Raw genomic sequence first — 13,723 nt, 5'->3', positions numbered from 1 at the left:
GGTTTCAATAGGCTCTCGCAGCGCTTAGCTGCTCGGGCCTAATAATAATAATAATTTACAGCAAGGTTTCAATAGGCTCTCGCAGCGCTTAGCTGCTCGGGCCTAAATATCAGAGAGCAGCGAAAACATCCAGACACCATTACACACGTCTGATGCAGCAGTAGTGCTTAGGACAAATTGCACAGCAGTGTGGATTTAATGACACACATAAAAGATGACAAACAAAGCTATCATCAGAACAAAAACAGTTTAATGCGATGTAACAGTTGGGGAAGACAATTGTAGGATATCTGTGGTGACATTTCTTTACTTAGCTCCTTCTAACAACATGTTTTAAATGACTCTGTTGCTCTTTGCTGGGAACTTTGTGTTAAAGGAGAAGAATCATGTGTTTTCCAGCCACACAGTGTCAATTTAAAGCATAATGAAGTAACTATGTTAACTTCACTTGTTAAAAAATGCACTATACAGCAAATATGACTTATTTCATAATTTAACGTCTTGAAATTGGGTCTCTTTAAGAAACGCGCCACCTAGTGTTCAATTAGCATCACAACAGGTGAGTAAGTGTTCAACGTGTTTTATTCTTTTATTTTCACAAGTCTTATTTTATTTGACATAAAAACCTGTAACTGCTTAACTGGTAAAATAGGAAAAAAATCAGTACCTCACAATGGCTAGATCTACTTACACATCAGAGATCAATGGAGCAACAATCAGCAATACATAAAAACCAACTCGAATATTTCAATAAAATATACTCCATGTTTTTAAATGACATTTCATTGCCGGTGAGTTATGAGTTATTTCTGTTGTCGTTATTCGTTCTATTATCCGGTTAATTGTTTTGTAGATCAATACCCCTTTTTGCTTTCTGTCACTCTAATGTTTGTTGTATATACATCTGTTGGTGAATAATAAATATATATACACAATTCAAAGAAATTCTCCTGAAATTACATAACAGTAACACTATCTGAAGGGGTGTGCAGAAGACTGACATGACACTGTCATAAACATGACATAGCTTCTGTTATGAACATGAAGGAGTCTTTATGAATGTTTATGACTGTTAAGTAAAGAGCGTTGGATTTTTTTGAGTTTTTTGTTGTGCACATTGCAGGCTGCAGAGCCGATAAGATGCTGATGTAACACGCACGCTGCTGTTGCATAAATGAGTAATATTCATTGAAACTGTGGTGATAACTTACACATAATTGACCTCACAGGATTTCACATTCCCTCTGTCCTCATCTGCAAGCTCATCTTTGTGCTTGACTTCCCGTTCTGTATTGGTCCGGATCTACTCATTGGGGCAGGGAGAACACACAAAGAGAGAAGGCGTACGTTAAATACCAACACCTTGACCTCCCTCAGTGAGGAGGCGACCATTTCCCCTCCTCTGTTGAACCGGTCAAGTTCCTGCAGAGACTGCAAAAACAGTCTGGGGATTAACACGAATCCTCAGAGAAAGAAAGGCAGCCGATCCTTCACCTTCAGCATCTCGGCGTCCCCCGCTGTTTTGCTGTTGGCCACGATGTCTCCATCATCACTGTAGGAGATGAAACAGCTATTTGCACCCAGCAGAGCCATTTTACCCTGAGGGAGGGAAGAGAAACAACAACAACAAAAAAAACCACATTAAATACAACTGCAGTGAGACGGGCTGTTGTGACAGAAACATAAAAAAACAGATCTTTGATGTAAAACACATCTGAAGATTGAAGGTTTTAACAAGCCAGAGGATGACAGGGTGATTGGTTATCACCACAGCTAATTTTTACCTGTCATCCGTCTAGGCATGGAATAAAATAACAACAACACGTCCAAAAATCAAATGCTGCTAACATATTTTGATATGAAAACCTGAAAGACAGAAAAGTTTTTGAAACTTTATTTTTAAATAAGTTATTGCGACTTTCATTCCACCTGTTTTTTTATTTTTATTTTTATTCCTGGTGATGTGTAAAAAGCTCTTAAACAAACCAATCTTTCATAGAAGGAGCATCATATGACATAGAACCAGATCCAACCTAGAAGTTAAATATGTTCATTCAATGAGGAAAAAAACAATCTAACATTAAGATTATTATTTCTATAAAAAAAAAGGAAAAGGAATGGTTTTTGGGTATTTCAGCATGGAAATCCGCCTTCTTTTAACTTGGCTCCAAAAAGTGAGCCATCTACAGGAGACGGGGAGGACAGCCTGACAGAAGAAGAAGGTTTCAGGATAATTTAGAGGAAATGTGCCAAAGTCCTCTGACTGAATACTACAACTGTCAGAAATGCAACAAAAACAACTATTAATATTTATGTTAAGAGGTGCTAACAATGAGCACCACAGGTCATTTTAATGAAATTACTGGACACAATGTTAGCTGAATATCAACGAAGTTCTGCGCACATTTGTAATGGAATCGCAGCTACTGAGTACGGTTCTTTTTTTGACTTTTATTCCGACTTCATCCAGTGAAACAAACTTCAAACATATTCATTAATACAGAAAGGACTTCAAAACAAAGTTCGTCTTGTCATTTCTGGGAATAAATAAAAACATTTCTAGAGCAACAGTTGAAACAGTATACCAGCCTTTTATTAAGGCAAATGTTTGAGAGGCTGTTTGGATCCATGATTTGTTCTTTTCTACAAAAATCAGATAAATATGCATCAGCATGTTTATTAGTTTTGTTGAGCAGGTACAAAGAAAATAATTCCCACTAAAATGACTTTATGTTCTTAACTTGGAAATAAAAGTTCACTGAATATTTCCAACTTGCAGTTTTTAGTCCACAATACAAAAAAAGTTTTGATACCTCTCTCTTCAAGAAAAACCCCCACTGGATTCCACTAACAGGAATCCAATGTCTGTCATTGTCTTTACGCCCTGATCTTTATATAATCTCAGCACGCTGTCATGTCATTTCTTGTTGATATTCAAAATAAAATAATTGATTAGATAATAAAGCCGCACTGTGAACTAAATGGCTGCAAATGATTAAAAAATGAACATGAGTCCCTACAGTGTCAGCTGGAAGACATAATGATAATGAAGGCAATTAGAAATGAAGCTGTTTTTGTAATAATGACGATGCCTTCAGGTGAGTCTGGATATCAGCAACATACAGGCTCCAGTGGAGCCCAAAAAGGCAGCAGTTAAAAGTAGTGAGTCAATTCAAAACCTACAGTGGCGACAATAACAAGAAGAGCAGGAAAACCGTTTTCAGATCTACTCACGTCCTGGAAGACGGGCTCCCATTGTTCTCTTGAGCCAATGGCGTCGGAGCGACCCATCACCAAACCATCAGAGTTGATGCCCAGGTACTTTCCATATCCAGATTTAAACGCAATCCTTAAACAAGACAAGGAACAAATCATTTTCTGCTGACTTTGGTTCCCTTTCTCCTAGCAAGAGTTTGAAACAAAAGTATCATAAAGAGCGATAAAAAAACAGGGCAGCAATCAGAGACTCCTTGGAAACCTACTGGCCTCCAGGCAGAAACAAATAAATCTTTAAAAAAAAAGAAAGGAAAAGTCATGAATTCAAGAGTGTTACAAAGAGCAGTGTGTGTGTTTGTGACCTCACCTTGTGTCTGACAGTTTAATGGCGGTGAGCTGCTCTGGTGGGTCCGGGCCCTCGTCATCTGAAACGTCACACACATTTTAAGGCTTCACACTCATTATTTCTGATATATCAAGTTTATACTTCTGGCGTGATGACAGTATTTCCTAAGATGTACAATGGAAAGCAGGTTTAATGCAAAATTTCCACTTTAAAATGCCAGAGTTTACCAGACGACTGCTTTCAGTTTTAGGTTGGGCGCCTAAAACTGAAAACAGTCTAAACAATAAATTAATACAGCCATATACCGTAATGTTCCTTTTAAATTAACGTTAGATATTTAAACTAAGTTCATTTATTAAGTCTGAGCAGCAAAAGTGCTCTGAACGTCTATAATAACTTTTTAAAAGCCTCAACATATTTAGAAACTCAAACTTCACCAAAAATTTTCTCTCGCTGAAAGTGGGCGTGAAAAACTGCTCTACAGCGCCACCTAACGGGACAGATAGGACAGACTGTGTCAGATCTCTACCAAGATTCAGCAGAGGTCTGAATCCTGGTACGCATGTAGATCCCCACAAATCAAGAACAAAAAGGCTCTTGGAGGTATAGCTTGAAACATACACGAAGTCGGCCATTTTGGATCAAAACCGCTACGTTCTATCTGAGCGAACAGTTTTTCACATCCAGACTTGAAAATCAGCAGCACAGCCTTAAGGCATTGAAGATCAAAAGTTACCAGCAGACAGATGCCTTAATGCATCTTTCTGCTGAGAGAAAGATGCATCTAAATAAAAATTACATTTTATTTAAATGTTAAATTTATTTTTTTTCCCCTTTTAATGCATCTTCCTGCTATGCTAAAGTATGTAGGTGTGGCCAAGCTTCAGAATCTGACAATTTTCCATTAAACAATAACTTAGAATAACTTCCACACACAATTTCATAGCTGTATTAACATAACTGAACAGTAATTAACACATTATGCTCATAATTTGGTGACATCACCTTAACTACGCCCCCTTCCTACAAGGAGTCACTTATTTCGCTAGTGGTTTTCTTTCTCAAACTGGAAGGTTGGATTTAGGCTAAATGTCTAAGACTTACATGTCTAGGACTCATACCGACATGGACTGATGGTGATTTAGAAGACTTGTCAAACGCGCCCCCTTGTGAATAAGTGCAGGAATGACGACAGGTGGCAGTGTTGGAGCTCCTGCTGTCGCCATGAGTCTGGTGCGCATATTGCGCTGAGCTTGCAGATATAATTTTTTAATTATTCCCTGAAATTTCTCAGGTTCTCCAAAGCGGCCGTGGATGAGGAGATTCACCAGGACTCTATTATTCAGGTCTGGTGTGGTTTGATTAAAACACCTCATAAAATCTAGGTTGGAAATGCTAATTATCTTCATAATCTTGTAGAGACTGTGACCACGTTCTTGAGTGGCTCTGTGGTCTTTCCACTGGAAGCTTTTGGTCCCTTTCATCTCATCCAAACGGGCTTATATGCATGCAGAGACCGAAGGCTCGCTGAGGGAATTGGATGTTCCTGCTGAGCATGGGCAGAATTAATTGTGTGCCGGGTGTTTTTCAGGGCAGACTGACTCAATGAGCTGTACTCTGTCAGAAGTGCCTGCAGGTAGATGGAGGTAATATCTCTGAATTAGCTCTGGCCTTCTCTTCAACTCAGCTCCTATCAGGCGTTTCACCTGGCATCTGACTTCACCTCCACTTTAGATACTTTGTTGCTTAAGCCAGAAGTGCGGGAATGGCGACACAAAGCTCAATGAGCAGAAAACCCAGGTTAGGTTTTCACTTTTTTGTGGAAAAAAACTGGACAGCTGGTGGTATTTCAACCTGATTGACAGATTAAATTAATCTAACTTTTATTATCCACATTTTACTCAACTCATCAAGGCTCTATAATCGTTGCATAATGACTTGGCGCTTTCAGCTCTGTGCTTTGTTTTTACTCCATATGGATTTGATAGAGAATATAAATTCTTATAAAAATGTACTGTACAATTTAAGGCTGTTTTTTAAAAATATTTTATTCATCAGTTGTTAATATCTTAACAACTGACAAGTGTTTTCTTCATAAAGGTCATATTCTATGGTGATATGCAGATTATATCTATACAAAATATGAAACAAAAAAGTCACAAATGTGGTAATAAAATAATACTTGAACAAACTGATATGACTAATTAATTTACATATTCATGTGTTAAAAACACTAATGAGTAAAGTTTTTTTTTTTATTTTTTATTTTTTTTTTAAAGTAAATAACAGTAAAAACCAGGAAATATTTTGTCACTTATAGTAAAAGTTGTCATTTTTTTTGGCAAGATTATATTTTTGCTTTAGAAAAGTCATTCAAAAGTGTTTTAAACTAAATGTAATAAATTCTTAAATTTAAAGGATCTTGCTCAGTGAAATCAGCGGGAGGTTTAGACATCAAGGCCAAACAGATCATCTGCATGTAGAACTGAAAGGCTTACAATATTAAATGTAGTAGTTTAATAAATATTGCATTCAAGCAGGCCTTTGTGATTGCAATATTGCACACATTGATATCACAAAGCCAACTCAAAGTAAATATATTGTGCAGCTCCAATAGAAATAATGGAATCGCCTGGCTGGAATACCAAACTGCTCATGAACCGCATGAACGAACTAAACCCTTGAAGTAATAATTGCATCATAATCCCCGTCTCTCTTCATACCTCCATGTGGTGCGCCAAGTGTGAAGAGCCCAGTATCCAGGGCATGAATGTATGAGTTGTTCTGCATCTCTATGGCAACCGTTCCTGCAATGTCTCCGAAACTACTGACACACCACCAACCACCTGGGGAGCAGAGAAACCAAGGTACCGTATGAAGCCAAGAAAAATGAAGTCATAATACAGCTTGAATCTCTCATAAAGGCATGGAGATGTTAAATTTTATACATTTAATACAGTCTCACTTGTTGTTCTTTACATTAAAAACTGGCAGGATGTAGAGCCTTGTACAGGAAGTTGGTCATGTCATTCAGGTTACTGTTATACACATTTAATCATGTCCTCTGCTTTATTTGATGGTGGCAGATATTTCAAAATATGACTGACTTTCAGGGGATATTAAAAAAAGGATAGTTAATATTTTATTATACAAGTCATTAAAATGACCAATGTTGAATTTATCTACATTTAGAGAACAGGTCTGGGAACACAAGAGTTCTGCATGGCAGAAACAAAAACAGGTATGGAGAATAGAATTTAAAGGCACATACCTCAAGTTCTTACAGAGAACACATACATACATACATATACATATATATATATATATATATATATATATATATATATATATATATATATAAAAAAAATCATATTTTGAGAACCGAATTTTAATTCTGCCCACTGTTATTAAATGAAATCCATAAATTATTGCGCTTATAAATTGCTCTTTTATTAATCCCCCAAAATCTAAATAAACTTGTTTGGATTCTGTTTCACTCATATCACAAACCAAAATGAATCAGACATGGTGACAGATACAACAACAACAACAACAACAAAAGACTACAAACCTCTGTACTTTAGTTCTGACTGTACAAATATGTAAAATGCCTTTTGATAAAACAACCTGTGGAGACCAAACCTAGATACTTAAAACCAGTTAATATTTGTCAGTTATTAAACCTGCAAAATATTGCAGAAAGCTGTGGTTAAAGTCTGGCAAATATTTAGGTAAATAAACGTGTTAAACGTTTCGTTTCAAACTAAATTCCCTCAAGTTAAAGCTGGGACACATTTAGACTCTACTGCACTACAGCAACTGGAGCATGCTAAGAATGCATTCTTAGCATTCAAGCACACTTTAGAGATTGAATAATAATAATAAGAAGAATAAGAATAACAGGTCATACCAACAATATCTTGCTTATCTTCGTCATTTCCAGATTTTCTCTTTTTATCTTTGTGCTTCTTCTTTTTTCTGGGAAAAAAAAAAATCCAATTCAATCTTCATGTTGTGATCATGCGCATATTAACATGCATGTACTCTGTATTCCCAAACCAATCAAAGCTCATCAACAGACAGACAAAACCTCACACATTCTGCTAAGTTTGCATATGTTAGTAGACGTGGTCGTTTCAAGGTGAAACAAAACCAACACCTTAAACAACTGATGTTAAAATAAGCGTAAAAAACACTGCAAACCAATGAGCTAACAGCTAGCACGTTAGCTAACTCTGCATGTGGCTGACTAATAAACTAACGAACTATTCTTAAGATTCAAGTTATCTAGCTATAGCCAAACATAAGTTACTCTAAATAATGGAGACATTTTAAATCTTAAAGGTTCTTTGAGGTCTTTCATGATTTCCAACGTCACTGTTTAGCCTAGCGCTCTAGCTAAAGCTAGCTAGGGAAGAGACTGATTTATAGCTGCAAACAACGCGGCATCTCAATAACTAACGCTACAAACAAAGAAGAACACTTACCCTTTATTCTGACCCTTCAGAACAAGCTTAGTTGATTTTACATGTGAATATTCAGACATGTTTCTCACTCTAATCCACTTAGTATGAACGTCTTATTACTCAGATAAACAAGTCGTTGTATAGTACGGCAGCTGGGAAGGTCCAGTTAACAACTGAGACATATTCGCAGACCGCCTGAGTAGATTTAACCGCTTACTTAAAAACCTGCCCTGCTTGAAAAGATTATAATGTCAGTTATAAAAATCTGATTAATTGATTATTCGAGCTTGTTCTTAATCTAACATCAGCATGAACACAGCTATTTTTGGAAGGTATCAAATATCAAATGGAACATTAGCAAGCTATCAGCATATCAGCGAAATCATATATGACCTTACATATCACATATATATGAGTTTGTATAGCTGATCTATTTAGCTGCATCTAGCTTCCTTTTCACTATAATCAGTTTCCTAGTCCAGGCTGTAGAAACCATCACCCCAGCATGATGCTGCCATCACTATGTTTCAAGTGGTGGAAGTGGTGAGACCGACTCACCACTTACTTAAAATAACGCCATTATTTTGTGTAATATATTTTTATCTATAGCTAGTTAACTGGAAACTTAAGAATAGCTCATTAGTTAGCCAGATGCAGAGGTGGCTAACATGCTAGATGTTAGCTCATTAGTTTGCAGTGTTTTCTGTTTTCATTTATTTTATATTCAGTTGTTTAAGGTGATTGTTTTTGTATTTGAAACAACTCCAAACACCTGTGCACATATGTAAGACAGAGGGTGATTTTCATATTCCAGTAAAACAACATTTATTAGTATAGAGTCAGCGCCACAAAGCAGAGTCTATTCATGTGTTAAAATGGTCCAGGCAAAGTCCAGCACTCCATCCAAGGGAAAATCCATGTCAAGGCTTGGAAACTAATTCTCATTGACACTTCACATTAAGTTTGACTAGGCTTGAGTGATTTTGCACAGATAAACAGGCAGCCATTTCAGTCTGCAGGTTTCCCAAGTGGTAAAGACATACCACTCAATAAAGTAAGGTGTTTCTACAAAACATTGATGTGGAGAGTTAGTTAGCCTTGCTTTTTAAAAAAACAATCTGTAAAGGTGGACCTACAACTATAAAAATCATTACATTTATATTCATGTAGGTGCTTATCTCCAGCTTTGACTTAGTAAATTGAATATTTCTTTCATTGGTTTCGGCTGATCTCAGGTATAACACACTGAGTTTATCAGTTACCACTGGAGAATAATAAAAGATGATTTTGTAGTTTACTAAAATTTGCAATTCAGTGATGTTTTCTTTTCTTTTTTCTTTTTTAAATATGACATCAAAAGTCAAACAGGCAGCACGAGAACAAGCAATTCTCCAATTTACCACCATGTGCATTTCAATGTTATTTTTAGTTTTGCAGCAAAGAGTCTAATTCCTCCTGCTAGTCAGCTATGAGGTCATCCATTTTCATTTTCTCGACTAACACAGACACCCACACACAACAGTAAAATATTGCTTGATTTAACCCCCCTACGCCCTTTCTCAAATACAAAAATAAGATAGTCAAACCAATCAAGGTTGGCAGAGGTAGAGCTGACCTCGTGGATGCTGTCCTCATCTTAATATTTATGCTAATGTGGCCTCATTAAACAGGAGTGGCCCAATAAGGAGCCTGTGACAGGAGGTAATAAATCATTTGTGGGCACTGTCAAGAAATAAAATAAATTAGACAGTGACTTGTGTTATCTGCTCAGTGCAGTAAAACTCAACCTGCGTGAGGACTCTGTCACAGAATATGACTCTGTGTATTGGGGAAAAAAAAAAAAAAAAAAAAAAAACCGACCACACTGGAGCTAAACATGTCTTAATTTGTTGGGAGGTTAAGGTGGGAAATAATGTTACGGTGGGACTCATGGTGATGCTGTGAAGAAAAGCTGCATCAGAATTTTTGAGATTAATTTAATCAGGAAAGTCCTGTAAGCCTGACGGATGTCTTCAGGAACCACGAGTCAACGCTTTAGGCTGATCTGAACCCCGAGTGGTTCTCCTCTCGTTATTTGGCAAAATTCTGTGAAACTTTGACAGCAATCCCTGTCGCTGGTGGGATTAAACAATCACAACCTGCTCTGGGGAAGCTGAGTGTTTAAGCCCATAAGAACTTTAAGCAAGCTGACACTGTCAAATGGAATGGTAAAACACCATATTCAGTGCTACTGAGCTTCTTTGGGAAAAGTAAACGCAAAAAGTGCATTCAAGAGCAGCACTCAGCCCACACTTCAGATCAGGCAGTATTATAGAAACATTCAGGGAGTGGTCTGTCTTAATAGGTAAGAATACGACTGAGAACCTAAATCTGAGGCCCAGAACTGCTTTGATTGATGTGTTTGTGGAATATTTTAATGCTATTTGTCTTCTTTACTCAAAACTTGGACATGATGTGGTTGCTTCTAAACATCTAGATCTGTATCAAGAAAGTTAGGTGGATCATTACAGACGAAAATAAAGTCCAGATATCAGAAGGTAATGAATAAAGGTAATGCATAAAGGTAATGCATTATCTGCCAAAAATAGATACATTTTAAAAAATATTTTATTAAATGCCAGACAGCAGATTGCATGGACCAGTTTGGGTCATGGAAAACAAAGGGAGATGTCTTACGATGTTCTCTATTGAAAACAATATCTAAACCTAACTATGGACAGTTTAAAAACAGCAAAGTACAGTAAATGCTGACACTGTTTTGTTTGTCTCTATTTAGCCTCTTAGTTAGAATATACCTGTGATGAGAAGCAAAATCTCAGTTAGCATCATATTCAACCTGAAGGTGAATGTCCAGACCATCCCGTTCCTGATCTTAAGCTAATCACACTTTGATCATGCAGCAGGACAGAAACGTAAAGCCCACCAGCAAGTCCAGTTACAAATTCTCCAAGAAACAAAGCAAAGCAAAAAAGAAAACATCAAGAGAAGGTTGTGACCTGACCGGGTCAAAGTTCATTCAGGAATCACCTTAAACAGTCCCACACCTTAAACAAACCCAAGTGCAAAGGATTGTTTGAATTTTTTTTGCAGAATTGCAAAGCCTTAAGCCTAAAGTTATTAGGTTTAAGGGTCAATCACTTCTTCCTACATATTACACTGTACATGAAAAAATGCTCATTGAGATTCAGTCCAACTGTAATCTGTATAGTTTGTATGTGCTTTGGAGAATACATCATAATGTCTGAGATAATTTACGCCATACTGTAAATACCCCCACCCTCTTTAATGTGTAGGATGACATGAGATAATAAACCGTGTGGCAAATGTTATGGTTAAAACAGTTGATCTGTAATTTGGTGAAGGAGAGGTAAATTCTGGAAAAGTCCCATGTCCTTTGTGTCTTTCATGTCCTTGTTAAAGTGTTTTTTTTTTTGTCTAACAAGTCTCCCTGCTCCATTAGCTGCCTTTCAACTGTGAAAGAGCACATTCATCATCCTTTATATACACAGTTCAAAACCAACAGAACTGCCAACAGGGGATTAAGTCACTTTACTTTTTATTCAAGGTCTGTCAATCTGTCTGACTGTGGGCCGCTTTGATCTAAAGAGAATCAGCAGAGGAGCAGAGTGATTACTATGACATTTTGTGGAATTATAGACCCTAAAAGAAAAAAAAAATGGTGACTTGTTATCTACCGGCTCATCTCTCCTGGGACCTCATGGATGGATTACCAATGATAGCCGTATCACTACTGTTCATTTTGTGTTTGGAGAGTTCCTATGTTGCTCGACCAAAGGGGAGGTTAGGATGCAAATGAAGAAGCTTGTGCTAACTTCAACATCATCTACTTTCTACAAGAGACCTAAATGTAGAAAGAATATTCCTTTTTTTTTTTGTCAAGGGAAATAATCATATTGTAAACATCTTCTGAGGTTTCAGTTCACAGAGGCTGCATTAAAATTGAAAGGTAAGATTTGAGATAGTTTTCTATTTGGGGCTTAGAAATAAGACATGCATGACATGCTGTTTTACGTAGATTAATGTGCTGCAGCATTCAGCTTCTATGCGCCGTAAATCTGGAAGAAACTTCCAGAAAACTGCAAAACATCCAAAACGCTGAGTTCCTTTAAATCAAGGCTAAAATCCCAAATGTTTAGAGCTGCGTTGGAACCATAATAAATGGAACATTGACCAACATATTTGGTGTGTATTGATGATTGTAATAATGTAATGCCTGTTATTGGTTTTCACAACTGTTGACTATAGGGTGTTTATGATGTTTTGTAAAATATATTTTCATGATCTAAAAGATAAAACATGACATGTTGCTGAAATGTTATTTACAAATAAACTTGACTGACTGATCATGGGATGAGTAAATATCATTCTGAGGCTCTTTGCACAAACAACCTTAAAATAAATCTGTGTTTTATTGCAGTAGGAACCAGAATTATGTTTATAGTAGGAGGCCAGAGACAGAAAACTACAACAAATATAGTCATCATGAAGTCACAGAGTTTTCAGAACAACTGTCTACATACCATTTGATTATATGGTATGTAGACCATGGCAATAAATGGCGCGACAATAAATGAGCCTTTTCTGTCTGACCATCACAAATGAAAACGTGTTGATTGGACCAAGCTTGAGATTTTAGCAGGTAAAGTGAGACTGACATAAAAGAAAGCAAGAATAATCAGAAAAGCTTGAATAGGAAAGTTTTCAGCTGCCGAAGTCATATTAAACTGCTGAGGTGTGGCTGGGTTTTAAAACAGGTCTGAGCTGAGAAAGGAACCTCACCTGACCAGTGTTGTGTAGGGGGGCGGGGGGTTGTGATGCTGTGGGTCCTTGGAATCAGTTGTCTTATATAGGCTAAACCCAGTTGTTCGATATTGACACTAAAGCCTACATTGATTAAAAGGAAGTTGACACCAAAAGGCTCTATCAGGTTGCGTTGATGCATGAACTAATGAGGGGTCTGATTTGAACACATCCCTATAATTACCCGTCTTGTAGACGGGGTTGTCAGCTCTTTCCTCTTGTCTTCATTTCCTCTAAGTGATGTTCTCTTATTCTTATCTCACAGCAAAAATCTTTCTTTTTCTACCCTAGATTACTTTCTCAACTTTACTCTTCGCTTTGCCCCTGTCACCCCCGTCTCCTAAACAGGTCTCGTCTCACTTCTGTCACGTCTAATCCTCCGGCTGAGGGATTTATGTGATAAAAGGTTAAGTTTCTGACAGTGTGCAGCAGGTGCTTCCTGCAGTAAGGGAGCTGTGTGTGCTGCTACACACTCCTACTTTGTCAATGTCACCGCTCCTTCCTCGTGTGTTTCCTTGACTTCTACGCTGTGTGTTTCTGCAGAACACCTGAGTTTATGATGTGAAAAACATTTGAGACAAGGAGACAGCTGAGCATGTCTCAAGTGGTTTGGTCTGAGGCCTCAGGCTGCTAAGATAACAATGTTGAGATAATGTCACATCATTAGTGTGTGCCAGTGGAGAAGAAATAAGAAAAAATGTTGAATTTTCACACATTTCATTACACTAGAAAAACATCCATTATCCATCTGTCCATTATCTGAGCAGGCTTAAAACAGTTACAGAGTAATTTATTACAGTTGGACATATTGGTAAAGTGGAAAGAAGCTGACACATGGGTTTCAAGCTTTTTTTCAAATGAAAATCTAAAACAA

General features: G+C 37.2%; 1 protein-coding gene across 1 annotated transcript; it reads right to left on the bottom strand.

Moving 5' to 3' along the window:
• Positions 1-122: 122 nt before the first annotated feature.
• Positions 123-8,210, bottom strand: frg1 (FSHD region gene 1). Its single transcript, XM_015027391.1, has 7 exons — positions 8,050-8,210; positions 7,473-7,540; positions 6,286-6,408; positions 3,584-3,641; positions 3,235-3,349; positions 1,495-1,599; positions 123-1,303 (listed from the first exon to the last, which is right to left on the bottom strand). The coding sequence occupies exons 1-7, from the start codon at positions 8,106-8,108 to the stop codon at positions 1,208-1,210; spliced, it is 624 nt and encodes a 207-aa protein (XP_014882877.1). The 5' UTR covers positions 8,109-8,210; the 3' UTR covers positions 123-1,207.
• Between the last annotated feature and the right edge of the window lie 5,513 nt (positions 8,211-13,723).

Source organism: Poecilia latipinna, unplaced genomic scaffold (assembly GCF_001443285.1).
Source record: "Poecilia latipinna isolate Pla-1442-1.1 unplaced genomic scaffold, P_latipinna-1.0 Scaffold101, whole genome shotgun sequence".
NCBI lineage: Eukaryota > Metazoa > Chordata > Actinopteri > Cyprinodontiformes > Poeciliidae > Poecilia > Poecilia latipinna.
Note: the sequence above shows the minus strand (reverse complement) of the source record. Positions and strands in the feature narration are given on the sequence as shown.

Coding starts and splice junctions, on each gene's coding strand:
- frg1 (XM_015027391.1), bottom strand. CDS start 8,108: ATGTCTGAATATTCACATGTAAAATCAACTAAGCTTGTTCTGAAGGGT. Junction 1,600..3,234: donor GGGAGCCCGTCTTCCAGGAC/GTGAGTAGATCT, acceptor TCCCTCCCTCAG/GGTAAAATGGCTCTGCTGGG. Junction 1,304..1,494: donor GGGACGCCGAGATGCTGAAG/GTGAAGGATCGG, acceptor CCCAATGAGTAG/ATCCGGACCAATACAGAACG.